Genomic DNA, 14,843 nt, shown 5'->3' with positions numbered 1-14,843 from the left:
ACAAGAGCATGCATTTCTACTTACCCAGATCTCCTGTCTTCTTATTCATATTTAGCGAATTGTTTGCTTCACCATCTTTGAATAATCTTTTCCCCCTTCAAAGGTCTTCTCCATCTGCTTTTGTGTGTCGCGTTGGCCCATATGTTACACATTATATTGAAAAATCCTCATGATGAAGGAGTGTAGCTTCATCCCTACTTCACTCTCTGCAGTTTTCAGGCTTGTCACTGCTCAGTACTCAGCGCCACACTGGCTTGTTTTGTCAATAACCATTTATTTGTTGCTGGAGTAGTAGCAACCATTACATCTGACCTCCCTGTTTCATCAATTATGGATAGATTATTGGATGTGAACATCTGCAAAAGCTTGCTGCTGAATTCACCTCCTGGCTGGGATTAGATAAAGTATTAAACTGTTGTTTATTGTCAGGCCAAACCTCCATCGGGAAGCCAGGGAATTCAAAGACCAGCCGACCCCCATCAGCAAGCACCAAAAATTGTTTACTATTGCTACTGTTTCCCATAAGATCGTAGGCATTTATTATTTACACTTATTACTAGTTGTTATAACATACTTGATAAAAGCTCTTGGCAGGCATAGCATTTTGAGTCATTGTCACAGCTGTCAAGATAGAGAAGATACATAAATTTTCTTTGCCTCTTATACCACCTCTACAGGATAAGGGACAAAGCTTCTTCAGACTGTTGCACCATTTATACCTCAAACAAATATTCTCCACATATGTTGGTTGAAAATATTGTCTTCCAGATTCTCACTTAGAAAAAATGCTGTTAAGAGCTTTACTTTTATTTAAAGAAATTAATTTCAAATTGTTGAGTTTTCAGTGGATTTTGAGTTTTCATATTTAAATTGATCCTATGTAAATAAAAATATGGGAATTTATAAAAAACTTCTGCACAGATAAATTAACCATTGGAATACCTTATCATCAGAATGATTGAATGTGGTCATTAATAAAGATAACGGAAAAACCAATGTAGTAATATAAACAAAAATAGTACAGTGCAAAAGGGTCCATAGATGTTATTTATATTACCCGCCATACTTCGTAGCCTGTCCTATTTTTGTCAAATAATGAATGAAGTTGTAGCCATTTGTGATGATATGAATAGCTGTAGACAGAATTAAGTTAGAATATGATCAATGTAATGTGTCAATTTGGTATGTCAACAAGTGAATGTTCAGCAGCACTCATTTTTAAGGCTGCTTGACTTGAGAAGCTCCTGTGTCAACCCAGAGAATTTAAATTGGATAGCTGTACAAACCCCTTTAAACTGATGTTGATGGGGGGAAAAAACTTCCCTTCACTGCTCCATTCAAAGGTCATGGAGCAGAGGCAGATTAAATTTGGCCCACGGTTAGGGGCTGTTGCAGGCTACATTGGCAGCAGCAGTAGCTTTTTAAAAAAATAATAATGGAAAAACATTTTTGTAGCATCATGAGGGGTGGGCATCAGTGGTGGCGAATGGTAGCCTCTTGAAGGCCATCCTGAAGATACACCACCATAGGTTGTTTGCTCAATAACCCACATTACTCCTAACAGTGGTTCTCATGGAGTGAGAGCATGGGAGAGAGCCCATCCCCAGAATGGAAGTCATGCAGCACTGTGCCTTGCCGTGGATTGTGTCTCCCTTAGTCCTCCCTCCCACTCACGGCATTTTGCAACAAAACTGCCTTTGCTACAAAACTGGTTTGCTCGGTCCCTACATCAGCACCCTTTGTGCAATTGGCCCATTGAGACTGCAGGCTCATGAGGGAAACTGTCTTCCCCCGTGCATCAGATCGCCAAATGCGTATAATTTCCTGAGCTCTTAGGAATATGGAAATGCGTTCACAAACTTTATTATTAGGGGTCTTGCACAAGAGTTCAGGAGTGCAAGACCATCTGTCCACTATTTAGCACAGCATACCCATATCCCTCCTCTTGTCTATTTCATCCTTCACTTCCATGCTTGCCTTGCTAGCAGACACCTTTTAAAAAGAAAAAAAAGGATGCTTCACCTTCTACTGAAGTAATTACACCTACCTGAAAAGCTCCTCCTGCAACCTCCATCTGCTTCCATTCACTGATCTCCATTATTAGCTGACAGAGATATACATATGGATTGAGAGTTGTGGTGGATTGATAAAGATACACAAATTTGAAAGCAGAGCAGTGATGGGGATTGGTAAAAAATACACAAATTTCAGAGCAGAGCAATGAGTGAGATTGGTAAATACACAGAAATTTTATGGCAGAGCAGTACAGTGAGGGGGAAATTATTCAGATTTCATAGCCACAGACTTTCAAATGTGCACACTTGTGCAAGCCTGAAAAAAAATGTCAGAGAACACATTCCAGACACTGGTGTCGTCCTTCTGATTTTTAGCAGCACAGGGTGGAGGACAATGACAAGATGAGGGAGGATGGCAAAGGAAGTGAGGCAGGAGGAGGGCTTTCTCTGCTGTGGCACCCCAGTTGTGGAATGAGCTCCCCAGAGAGGTTCACCTGGTGCCTACACTGTATTGTGTAGGCACCAGGTGAAGACCTTTTTATTTTCTCAGTATTTTAACACCTAATTTAACTTAAATTTAAACTTTGCTGTTTTAATTCTGTATTTTAATCTACATCAATTTGTGCTGTGTGGTTTTATCCTGGTTGTGCTTTTTATATTGCATTTTGCGTTTGTGTTTTTAGACTGTTGTTTTTTTATTACGCTTTTCATGGGTTTAATTTTTGTGAACCGCCCAGAGAGCTTCAGCTATTGGGCGGTATAAAAATGTAATAAATAAATAAATAAATAAATAAGATCACAAGGAACAGCAGCGGGTTTCGCTGCTCTTGTTGAACAGCTCTCTAGCTCTTCCCAACAACCCACAATGATGTTGCCCTGCTGGGTTAGGATGTCACAACAAGCCAGCCTGAAAACAATCCACCCTGAACATCCCAACAACAAGCCATGGGTTCTCAGGATGGCTTGTTCATGGAAAACAACCCACGATGAGAAAACTGCTCACGGCAGCCTATTATGAAACAACCCATGGTGACAACCTACAGTGGCTTAGCATGTCATGTGAACCAGGTCGGTAACAGCAAATGGGATGAAGAGCAACAAAATGGGCTTCAATGATGGAGATGAAAGACCAGCTTTACTAACTTCGGGAACATTGTACTACTGGTAATAGGTAGGGTTGAGAAAATACATAGGATTCCTGCAGGGACTGCCCTGGAAGAGAAATGGTTTCTTTTTTCTGCTAAAGTGGAGAAACAGATTCCTATCAGCAAGCTCTTATTCTGTCTCCAGCCAAAGAAAGCCATGGAAAAAGAGTTGCACCAGAAAAAGACTTGGTGGGGAGCCAAGCATTGGATTCAAAATTAGTCATTCTTCAAGTAGACCCACTGAAGTCAATGGGACTTTGATTAGTCATGACTAATGAAAGCCCCAGTTATTTCAATAGGACTAGTGTAAGTATGATTAAGCCTGGATCCAACCCAATAAAACTCAAATGTCCCCTATATTCGGAACAGTTGGAATAATTTATCATTGGGTTATTGACATTCTTGCTATATCATGGTACAGAGCTGAATTATCTATCAAGAGTAGAATGCTACACTTCTAGAAATCCAGAATGTAAACCATTCCACAACTGAAAACTCACAAAAGAAAGAATTCTTGTTTTGAGAATTTTGAATAAGGTACCATTGCCAATTTGCCAATTCTGGGATATTTTTTTGTTTCAGGCATGCAGACAAAGTAGAAATTTCATGTATGTGATTTTAACATGCCACTGCATACGCTTAGGAACCCCAGCCTTTAAATTTATGTCAATGATTAAAATGGATAATATCATTGTGGATGTTCTTGGAATATGTTTTTTGTTGGATTAATAGTCATTTAATTTAATTAAAATGTTGAACTCAGATCCCTTTGCTTAGTGTGAACTTGTATGTGAGGTGTAGTAGTTAGTGTTGGGCTAGGATTGAAGTCCAGGGTTCAAATTCCTATTTAACAATGATGGTAACTGTTTGACCATCAACCAGTCACTCATAGGTTTGTTGTGAGGACAAAAGGCCAAGGGGGTAGGGGAAACCATGTACCCCACTCTGAGCTCCATTTAAAATAAATAAAACATGTGGCCTCTTCTTTTTGAGCCCTGGGTTTATTCACTTGAGGCCATGTTTAGACCTAGATTCATAATTTACTGGAAACCTATTAACATATGTATTAGGCAGATTTACATACAACTTCCATAGTGGCATATAGATATAGATATGTGTGTGTGACAGAATCACAGTCTAGCATATTTATCTGTAAGATTTATATGTCACCTTTCAAGTTGCAAGAATTGCCAATACTTAGCATATGCTCCATCTATCTCTACCATGGACAGTCCTCGTTTTCTGGTACCAATACCTGGTAGAATGGTATTTTTGTCCCTGCTTTTGAGGATATTGTGTTAAAATGCTATTGTTGTGGATTATTTCCTCCCCCAAGGTTTCACAAAACCTAAGTGAAGGTTGGACGTGCAAACTGAACAATATTCAGTGCATATACTGTTATTTCACACATGACAGCTGGAAAGGTATATTTAGAACTTTTGATAATGTATTACAGGACAATTATGTTTTTCTAGTATATCTTTAGGAAAAAGAACAAGCACCCTCTTTGTTTTTAAATTAATACAAGATAGGCCGTGCAAGAGTAGGTAGAGTAGAGCTTTCAACAATGGTTTGTGGAGAATAGAAGTATTGCAAAATATTGGAGAGCAAGGCATAGCAATTAGCAAAATTCCTGTTAATGTAAATAATTTATATCTGAGTGAATCTAAGAATTGCATTCAAAGACCTAATAACTTCCTAAATGAATTTGATATAGTTTGAACATTTTACTATGTAGAGACCATCTTCTCGTTTAAATAAAAAAAAATGGTTCTTACTAGAGAACCACTACAGGACATTTTATTTTATTTAAGAGTCTTAAATATACAGAGAGCAAGACTAGGCGTGATATTGCTATATGATTTGGCCTTTCATGGATGCTGGTTTTTTGTTTTTTTTAAACTAATAGCCAAGAACAAGGAGTGCAAGCTGAATTGGGACCAAGGCATGCTGGGGTTGGGATTTTGTCTCCACCATAGCCCTGATTAGCATCAAACACACCCCTCTCTTGCTATTCACAGTGAGAAGAAAGATAGGGAGGTGTCCTATTCTGATTGGGACAGGGACAAAAGGTTAAAACCTCTTTCTCCCAGATGCCATTGTCTGTGTAAGGCCAAACCAACACCTGATACTTCAGTATTTTGCTGTTTCAGACATTTATACATGGCAACCAGTAATTCACAATGGAACTTCTTTCTCCTTGCCCTTGGCCCTTTCTACACCTAAGGATTATCCCAGGAAAATGGAGGGATCTTCCCTGCCTGTGTGTCATTCGGATGCACAGGGATGATCCCGGGCCGGGGAGTGAGGGGAGAGACAGGTGTAGAAATAGCCCTTGTTTCACTATTGTGTAATTAGTCAATTTAGCTATTGCAGCATAATGAAACAAATTATGTTCCCATTCCTTTTATACATAGAATTTCGTTTGTTATCCATTATTTTGCATATAAAGTCCTAGCTGCAGTGATCATATATGATACCAGTTTGCTAGGTTATATCACTAGTATCTGTAATAAGAAATAATAAGTAAACGTACCCAAAACCGGACATATGTACTCCTCCCTAACGGATTGGATCCAGAGTTAGACAGTTTCAACGAGTGTGACAAAAGTAGACTTTGCTACCCTCTCCTTCCCACAGCCTCCTCTACAGCCTCCACCAAAATACTCCACAAAGGGTCAAGAGATTCTGTGGAAGGTGCCTTCACCTGGTTTTCAGGGATCCCCTCCTTTCCCCTCAGCATCCGTCCCCCCTGCCCAGTCTACTCCATTTGTCAGGATCCCCTGATTCTCTGTGTAACACTTTTGGGAGGCTGTAGGTGCTGCATTGGGAAGAGGAGGCAGAAAAGTCTGCTTCTGCCAGATCCGTTATACATACCTAAATCTAGATCTAAACTATGATATTTAAGCAATCAGCAGATATTTAAGGACAACCTCATTTAGTTTTTCCCCACCAATGGATGTATTTAAGAAAACATCTAGGCAATGAATTTGCAAAGCCTGAGGAGATTATATTTAGTGCTGTAGAAGTACAGGGTACACTAAATAAATTGATTTCAATGTAAGTCCAATGTGGGCATGTTCTCTGCTAGATTTATTGCAGTTTCAATTGTGTTTCTTTGGTTTAATTGTACTGGATATATAGGAAAGAACAAGAGTTTGTTTTTATCTTTTACCGCAAGCTGGAAGCCTGTGTTTTTTTGTAAAAAATAGCCATTTTACTTCTTCCCCCCTTACATCAATATCCTTGGCTGCTGCTGCCCAGTGTGGTCTTTAGTCTGTTACCACAGTGCTTGTCACAATCTATTATCTAGTGATGTCTTTGAGTAATGTGGCAGTTGGTTTTCTGAATCATGTTCAAGAACTGTAAATGAAGAGGGAGCATATCTAAGCAACATTAAATGGTTAGAAACCAAAATAAATGAATTTCCTATAAAATGTGTTAGTGATTTAAAAGACAAGGGTTGTATTATTATTCGTTTATTTATATAGTGCGATCAGTGTATGTGGTGCTGTACATAGTAAAAGAATAAATCCAAGGGGTTGTATCCAGTGTTAGTCTAACTTAAGTCCCATTCATTTCAATGGGTCTACTCTAAGTAGGACTAACAGTGGATACAAGCAAAAGTTTAAAAGGTGGTACACAGTATGTTTTGTATGTGTTTTAGTATCATTAATTTTTTAAATGAGGTTTCTTATTTATTTATTTATTACATTTCTATACCGCCCAATAGCCGGAGCTCTCTGGGCGGTTCACAAATTTAAAACCATTCAAAGTATAAAACAACAGTATAAAACCATAACATATAATACAATATAAAAGCTCTTATAAATTTGACGTTTCTTATAAACATGTAGTAGCTTTTTTGTATTCTTGGATAATTTTCCAAAATATGTATTTATATTTATATTTTTATATGGTAGAGATGGTGTTTGGCATATTAGGCATTAGGATCAGATTCTGTGTTATATATTCCCACACATGCACACCACTTTGGTTAGCACCACTTTGTTCTCCTTGCATGATGTGCATTTTTAGTGTAGATAGATAAATAGATGATAATTAGCATGTATTTGCTGTATCCACATTCATATTGCATAATGAAATCAGTGAAATTAAGAGGGATGGAGGAAATTTTCTTGGCTTGCAATTTTACTGAATATGTGTAAGGGTGGGGTTATAAGGGCTTTATTTATTTATTTATTACATTTTTATACTGCCCAATAGCCGAAGCTCTCCGGGCGGTTCACAAAAATTAAAACCATAATAAAACAATCAACATGTTAAAAGCACAAATACAAAATACAGTATAAAAAGCACAACCAGGATAAAACCACGCAGCAAAATTGATATAAGATTAAAATACAGAGTTAGAACAGTAAAATTTAAATTTAAGTTAAAATTAAGTGTTAAAATACTGAGAGAATAAAAAGGACTTCAGCTGGCGACGAAAGGAGTACAGTGTAGGCGCCAGGCGGACCTCATTCCACAACCGGGGTGCCACAGCGGAGAAAGCCCTCCTTCTAGGCTTGTTAGCATAGCATAGGAGGGAAAGCTTTGGGGGGATAGAAAGGGTTATGAGGGGTTAGAGCCTGGATGGGGGAGCAACGGGGCATATAGGAAACCAATATACAGAGTTTTTAGATGGTTGGGGTATGGGAAGCTTTAAAGTATAGAAGCTTGTGATTTGGGGTGGGGAAAGTATAATTTGCTGTATTCGTCATAATTGTCCTGCATTTGTTACAACTGTATGTATTACTTTTAAGGAAATTAGGTGACTGGCCAAATGGTTATCGAAAGGTAGAGTTGTGATTTAGAAAATAGCCATGTCTAGAAGAAAAAGAAGTAAAACAGACAGTTGACCACATGAAAAGCAGAAGTGATGTCCATTTTAATGACAAACAAGTATATCAGGATGAGACATTCTGGGAAGAGGATGGTCTAACTGATGGTGTGGCCCAATGGACTTAGATATTTTAAAATAATTTAATATGTATTAGGTGGGAGGCCTCTGATTTTGAGAAGGGTTTTTAAGTCTGAACACAAAGGAGGAAGATGTCTTTCGTTTCCCCCGGGCATGAGATTCAAGACATTGCTCTGAGCCTAGCATGTAGACCTCAGTGTTTCCTTGGTTTTGCCTGAGAGAGATGGAAGTCCCTCTGCGGAGATAGGATTCCTTTGCAGAGTCAGTGTGAGTGGTGGAGAATTTGTGAGTATGTCATTTTGCTTTGCTTGGGTGAAAGGTTTGTGATTGTGTTAAACTTTGTCTTTTCTTTACTAAAAATGCATTTAATTCTAAAGTTTGAGTAGATGTTTTAAATTCTAAGTGTAATCTGGGTGAATGCAAACATGCTGTCTTGAATCCTCAAGTACACCTGCACCTGGAACACTTGGGCCAAACTGAGGTATTTGAAATGGGTGTGCCTGAGTATTTAATACTGCCCCCCCCTGTAATTTTAACCTTTTAGTTTCCCCCCTACAGGGAGAATGAGTGAAAGCAAGCCAAAAGATTTTGAAATTGAAACGACACTTTATTATTCATTGCTGTACATACCACTGCAGGAAATGTCTGCAATAATCGTGGGGAAAAATTGCTAGGTATTAAAGACTTCATTTATTTATTTATTTATTTATTTATTTATTGGATTTTTATACCACCCAATAGCCGAAGCTCTCTGGGCGGCCCACAAAAACCAAAACCACAATAAAACATGTTTTTAGATATCCACAGACTCTTGGCAGGAAAGTTGGCTGGCGTAAAGCTCATGAAGGGCCTTGCTAGACCTGGTGAAAAATCTGGGGGAGAGGAGGGGAGACCTTCATAACACGAGATCTCGCCCTTATTCACATAAGGAGCCGTGACGCGCTCTGGAAGAGAGCCGTTGTGGTCACCATTTTTTTATTCTTAAAGCGGCGGCAGCAGCAGCGCAGGAGCCAGGAAAGGTAAGTAGGGTTTTTGGGTTTTTTTAAAAAAAATTCTCCTTCCCCCCCATCCACGATCTCCCCCCCTGGCCCCGTTCTCCTTCCCCCCCATCTGCGATCTCCCCCTGGCCCCGTTCTCCTTCCCCTGCCTGCCCCCCAGCCCCGTTCTCCTTCCCCCGCCAGACCCCCCAGCCCCATTCTCCTACTCCCGCCCGCGATGTCCGATCCCCGCCCAATGTTCCCTGCCCGCAATTCCCACCCGATGTTCCCTGGGCCGCGATTCCCCCCCGATCTCCCTGGCCTCTGTTTCTCGCCCCCTCATGTCCCCACCGTAGCCCTGATGGCCGCAGCGCTACTGTGGAACGCTGCGGCCCGTCCGCTGCTTTTCCCAGCTACTCAGGAGTAAATCCAGTAGCCAGGAAAAGCGGCGGACCTGGCTACATGCCTGTGGTCTCGGGCTGAGCCCGAGACCACAGGAAAAACTGGGCCTGAAATGGTGCCGGTTACCCCAGACCCAGGGAGGGTTCACCCCTGCCTGAGCCCGGGATACCCTGTGCATCATCTGGATGCGCAGCGGTGAGCCCAGGGCTTGCACTGGGCTAAAGCCCCATCTAGGAAGGCCCGAAGTATCTGGTAACAAGAAGTTTGAACTGGAAGAGATGTGGGGCTTGCAATGCTTTGCTGAGGAATGTTAGCAAGTGGTAGCTCTGCACAAATAAGAAAAATGAAGGCAATATTTTAGGGAGGCCAAAATAATTGCGCTAGCCATGAAGAGACAGTCATGAAAACTTCAGCATGCTTTAAAGCAGTAGACAAATAGTATATTAGGGGAAAATGTAGTACAGCTTGGCGGATTTGTATATTGGCTCTAATAAAATATAACAAGTAAAATTCAAGGTCGAGGATGATGTTGACAAATTTATGGATAATGGTATGGAAGAGAGTTTCCTTATCTGCTATAAGACAATGCCCATAGCTCCACCGTTGCATTGAAGCTGACCTCCATCTTGAGGTCTGACCTTTGGAAATACATATTTAATGCTAAGACAACATAAATACAATTTAAGCCTGCTGTTGGGTTTGAGTATTCCAAACATTTCTACTAGAATAGGGTTTTTTTTAGTCCTCTTCTCTGTCTGTACCCCAGGTTTTCTTTTCATTTCATTCAGCTGGAATGCTGTTTCAACATTTGCTATGATTTCTTGATACTGCTAACATTTCCACTGTAGAATTGCTTTCACTACAGGAGACAAGCAGAATAGTTTATGTGTATGCATATGCACTGGAATGTATCTTTTTACCCAATATACTTCTTAAATCCTATAAAACAGCCTCTCTCTATCACAACAGGAAGGGCGGATGGAAGGGGTAAGAATCATATGGACAATATATGGAAAACAGAATGTGCCAACACTTACATTATTATATAAATGTTTTTATTTATCTAGTGATATGCGTCATACTTATAGTGGAAGAAGATAACATTTGTGATATGTAGTTTTAGGAGAATTGAGATTAGAAGATACATCCTGTAATGAATTAGATTCAATGTAATACATAGAGAATAGCTATCTGAGTAGCATATGTCTTCTGCCACACACCCACATTCCAGACCACCTGTAAAACATCTTTATACATTTCTTTGCCATTCATGCAAATTCAGTAACCAATTTGCATAAGCATTTTAGTTTCTGAAGATCCTGTTATATGCTTGGAAAGGCCATCTTAAAATGGGTGTGTGTGCATACTTTTATATTGATTGATTGATTGATTGATTGCATTTATATCCCGCCTTTTTCCCTCCAAGGAATTTAAGGCGGCATACATAATTTTGCTCCTCTCCGTTTCTATCCAAACAACAACAACCCGGTGGGCTAGATTGGGCTGAGAGTCTGTGACTGGCCCAAAGTCACCCAGTGAGCTTCCATGGCTGAGTGGAGACTAGAACCCAGATCTCCCAACTCCCAGTACAACACTCTAGCCACTACACCACATTGGTTCTCTATATGTATGACTGGGATACAATGTCCTTGTTTGTGGGGAGGAGGATAATAGAATATTTGATTATAAAATATTCTGCCAACAAATTCTTTGAGAATAATTGCATGCTTTCACACCTAATAATGAAAGAGAGAAAAGTTATTTTAAATCTTAAATATCATTGCGTACCAGAATATTAGACAGACATATACCTGGCATGAAAAAAAGCTTCTACTATAAGTCAAGAAACTCCATAGGTTTGCATTGAAGTGTGCCTTTTTGTCCCAAATACTAATAAAATACAGATCTATAGAAGAGCTAGAAGCCTTGAATTAGATTTACTGAACTGGATGCTTCAGGCTGTTGGCAAATTCTAATAGACTTTAATGCATTGGTAACACCTGAGTCAGCTTTGCAGCACTTTTCTTTTTTCCCTTTAACAGTGATAAGGAAGAGACTTCAAAAATGTTGGGATTAGGGTTTAGATTTTGATGATGATTTAGCATTAACCATTTTCCTTTTGATGCTCTGTGACAGTATCAGTAGTTCCACTCCAGATTAACTATAGGATATCAGTAAGAAATCTGCTATATGTAAATAATGGGAAAGATGATAAATTGTGCATACCTTGAAAATTTTTTATGCATATAATGCATATATTGTAAAAGTGGAAACATCATTGTAACGTGGCTGTACCTGAACCAGAGATACATGGTGGATAGCAAGAAAGCAGATTTATGCTAGCAGAAATGTAAGTGTCCGAAATAGCATTATGAACCATAGAACAGAAGAACTGGAAGAAACCAGGTAGTCAGCCTGTTCAGCCCAATGCTTTGAGAGTTGTGTGATGCTCTAGTCACAACAATTAGGTCTTTACTACAGATGACCAAATTATACTATTTTTGATCTGTGTCAGTTCCACATGTGTTCATTGAGAAGTCTGTCATGTTGCATTACTGCATCAAACCATTTTTTTAAAAAATCCATACAAAAATTAGTATGCATTTTATATTCATTTTATTCTAAAATATGCATGTTTACAAGCATTATATAGTAAAATATACATTTTCATGTGATTTATATGGTAAAATCCACATTTTACATGCATTATATCAAAAATATGCATTTTATACACATTTTGGTCCTTTTATAAAACTGAAAACTGCATAGCAAAATTCAAAGAGGTGCGGAATTGGAAGGATAACTGCATTCCAATCTAGATGTTAATGCTGGAGGTGCGAATCAGGTCAGCTCACTTCCAAATGCAGAGCAAAGAAAATCCTCAAGGATCCCTTATCTTTTCCTCTGTTTTATCCAATTGAGAGCTGTGAAGGTTTGAGGCCTAGTAAAGTAAAAGGTTCAGGCCTTACAGGTCTGGAGTTTTCTGTTTGGAGGGGGTATCCCTTAGAGGAGTTGTTTCATTTCTCCAGTTAAGACTCATTTCCTCAAAGTAGAAGCAGTACTTCCTGTTTTAGGGGAAGAGGGTATAAAAGAGTGAGAGAACCAGCCAGACCCAAGCCAGGGATGATCAGAGCATAAGGAAGGAGCAGAAAGATGCAACTTGAAGAAGTCTAGGTGAAGCATAGGGTAAAAGAACTTGCATTTTTGCAACTTTTATTTTCTGTTACTGCCTCTGTATCACTCAGCTCTTGACTAAATACCTTTAGTTGTAAGTTGCATGTTTTACTTTACTAGTAAATTGTTGTGTTTAACCCAAACACAAGTGCTGGTATTGACATTTAAAGCCCTAAACGGTTTGGGGCCAGGTTATTTGAAGGAACGCCTCCTCCCATATGTACCTGCCCGGACCTTAAGATTATCTACAGGAGCCCTTCTCCGTGAGCCCCTGCCAAAGGAAGTGAGGCAGGTGGCTCTAGAAGGAGGGCTTTCTCCGCTGTGGCACCCCGGTTGTGGAATGAGCTCCCCTGAGAGGTCCGCCTGGCGCCCACACTGTACTGTTTTCATCGCCAGCTGAAGACCTTTTTATTCGCTCAGTATTTTAACACTTAATTTTAACTTAAATTAAAATTTTACTGTTTTAACTCTATATTTTAATCTTATATCAATTTTGCTGCGTGGTTTTATCCTGGTTGTGCTTTTTATACTGTATGTTGTAATTGTGCTTTTAACCTGTTGGTTGTTTTATTGTGGTTTTAATTTTTGTGAACCGCCCAGAGAGGTTCGGCTATTGGGCGGTATAAAAATGTAATAAATAATAAATAAATAAATAAATAAAATAAAAGTGTTTGTAGTGTCACTCACCCCACATTTACAGCCTAAATCCCATGTTACTAGGAAAGGGAAGCAGAGATCCTTAAGCGGTTGCTCAGGGGGTCCAGATCAGAGAAGGAGCCCTGTGTCACTTGGGTTGTTCACATTTCCCATTCCACATCCCCATAGAAGCTGCCCAGTGCATCACCACAGTCTTCTCAACAGAAGTAGCTTAACTAAGTCCATTCCAGGTTGCCAATATTTCAAAATATTCTAGTGACGTGGATGAAAACTAATTCAGCCATGTCTTTAAAAAAGACTGCATTCTCACCACAGTTGAATGATTAGAATCATGTGTAATTACTTCTAGTCAAGATTAGTTTGGCCTGACTTGTGTGTGTTCCACTTAGGGTACATGTGAAGATCCAGTCAAACCTTATGGTTTGCATAGATTTTTCCAGCGCATTCTCTTTCACTTTCCATCCCCCATCAAACTTGGAAAATGACATTCACTAATCCTTTCTTGAAAATGTGCAAAAAGGATTTCCATAGATAGTCTTTGGAGAGTTCTTGTGTCCTCATGTGTGTAATAGATTGGGTCAAGAATCTAAGAGGGGGAGAGGAAAGAATGAGATTTCATTATATATACATGCTTTCCTACTACTCATTGAAAAAAATGATGGAAAAAGAAATTATGCAATACAGATGATGTCAGTGTTTAAATTAAATTAAGATCATATGTTTCACTGTGGCAGCTGTAATCCTTTGCTTACAGAAGAGGTCACATTAATAGACTGTATTCCAAATGAATATTAACAAATCACTTTTGTGCAAAGATAATTACAAGTACATGCAATAAATCTGTATACAACAGCTTGTTGTCAAGATTACCCTTCTTTTAAATTATATACATTACAGATCATTCCTTTAGACTATTATAAACCCCCCAAAAATCTCATACTAACTATTACTACAAGATTGTGTATTTGAATGAATGATACCATATGTGGGTACAGATAATGCAATTTTAGGATGTTAGCTCGTAATTGGCATGCAAGCATGTACAACTGGTAAATTGTGTAAATTGCTTTGTTAACTAATCCATTTATTTGGCTCCCTATTATGCTAAAATTGTGATGCATTTTTATTAAATCAGTCAGGTTATATGTATGTGTAATGTTTACAGTGAAGTGAAACAATTATATAAAAATCCCCTGTGCAAATTCATTTAAATGAAAGTTGTTTTCAACAAAGCAGTCCATATTTGTCCCACAATGTGGACAAATGGTTTCAAAGCAGAAATGGCTAATACTATTTTATTTTCCTTTGTCTTCCAGAAGCTAAATGCTTACCTGGAAATATCCAAAATACTGGGAGACTATGTTGGTCTAGGAAGAGCATATCAAGCTATAGCCCAAATCCTAGTAAGGTAGGTTAGCGTATCCTTGTCTTGCTGTCATTGTAAATCCATTCGACTGTGAAAGACTTAAATTGCTTCCTATTACTGACTGCTTAAATTTTAAGCAATGCCCTTCTTTACTGTAAGTGACCTTTTAATTGTAAGTTATTT

General features: G+C 38.9%; 1 protein-coding gene across 1 annotated transcript in view; it reads left to right on the top strand.

Moving 5' to 3' along the window:
- The window catches only part of TTC29 (tetratricopeptide repeat domain 29), a 94,245-nt gene that overhangs the window by 65,832 nt on the left and 13,570 nt on the right, over window positions 1-14,843 (top strand). Inside the window, exon 7 of the mRNA XM_063135086.1 lies at window positions 14,611-14,702. Within this exon, the coding sequence (XP_062991156.1) occupies window positions 14,611-14,702 (92 nt within the window). The remainder of the gene's footprint in view (window positions 1-14,610; window positions 14,703-14,843) is intronic.

Source organism: Elgaria multicarinata, chromosome 10 (assembly GCF_023053635.1).
Source record: "Elgaria multicarinata webbii isolate HBS135686 ecotype San Diego chromosome 10, rElgMul1.1.pri, whole genome shotgun sequence".
NCBI lineage: Eukaryota > Metazoa > Chordata > Lepidosauria > Squamata > Anguidae > Elgaria > Elgaria multicarinata.
Note: the sequence above shows the minus strand (reverse complement) of the source record. Positions and strands in the feature narration are given on the sequence as shown.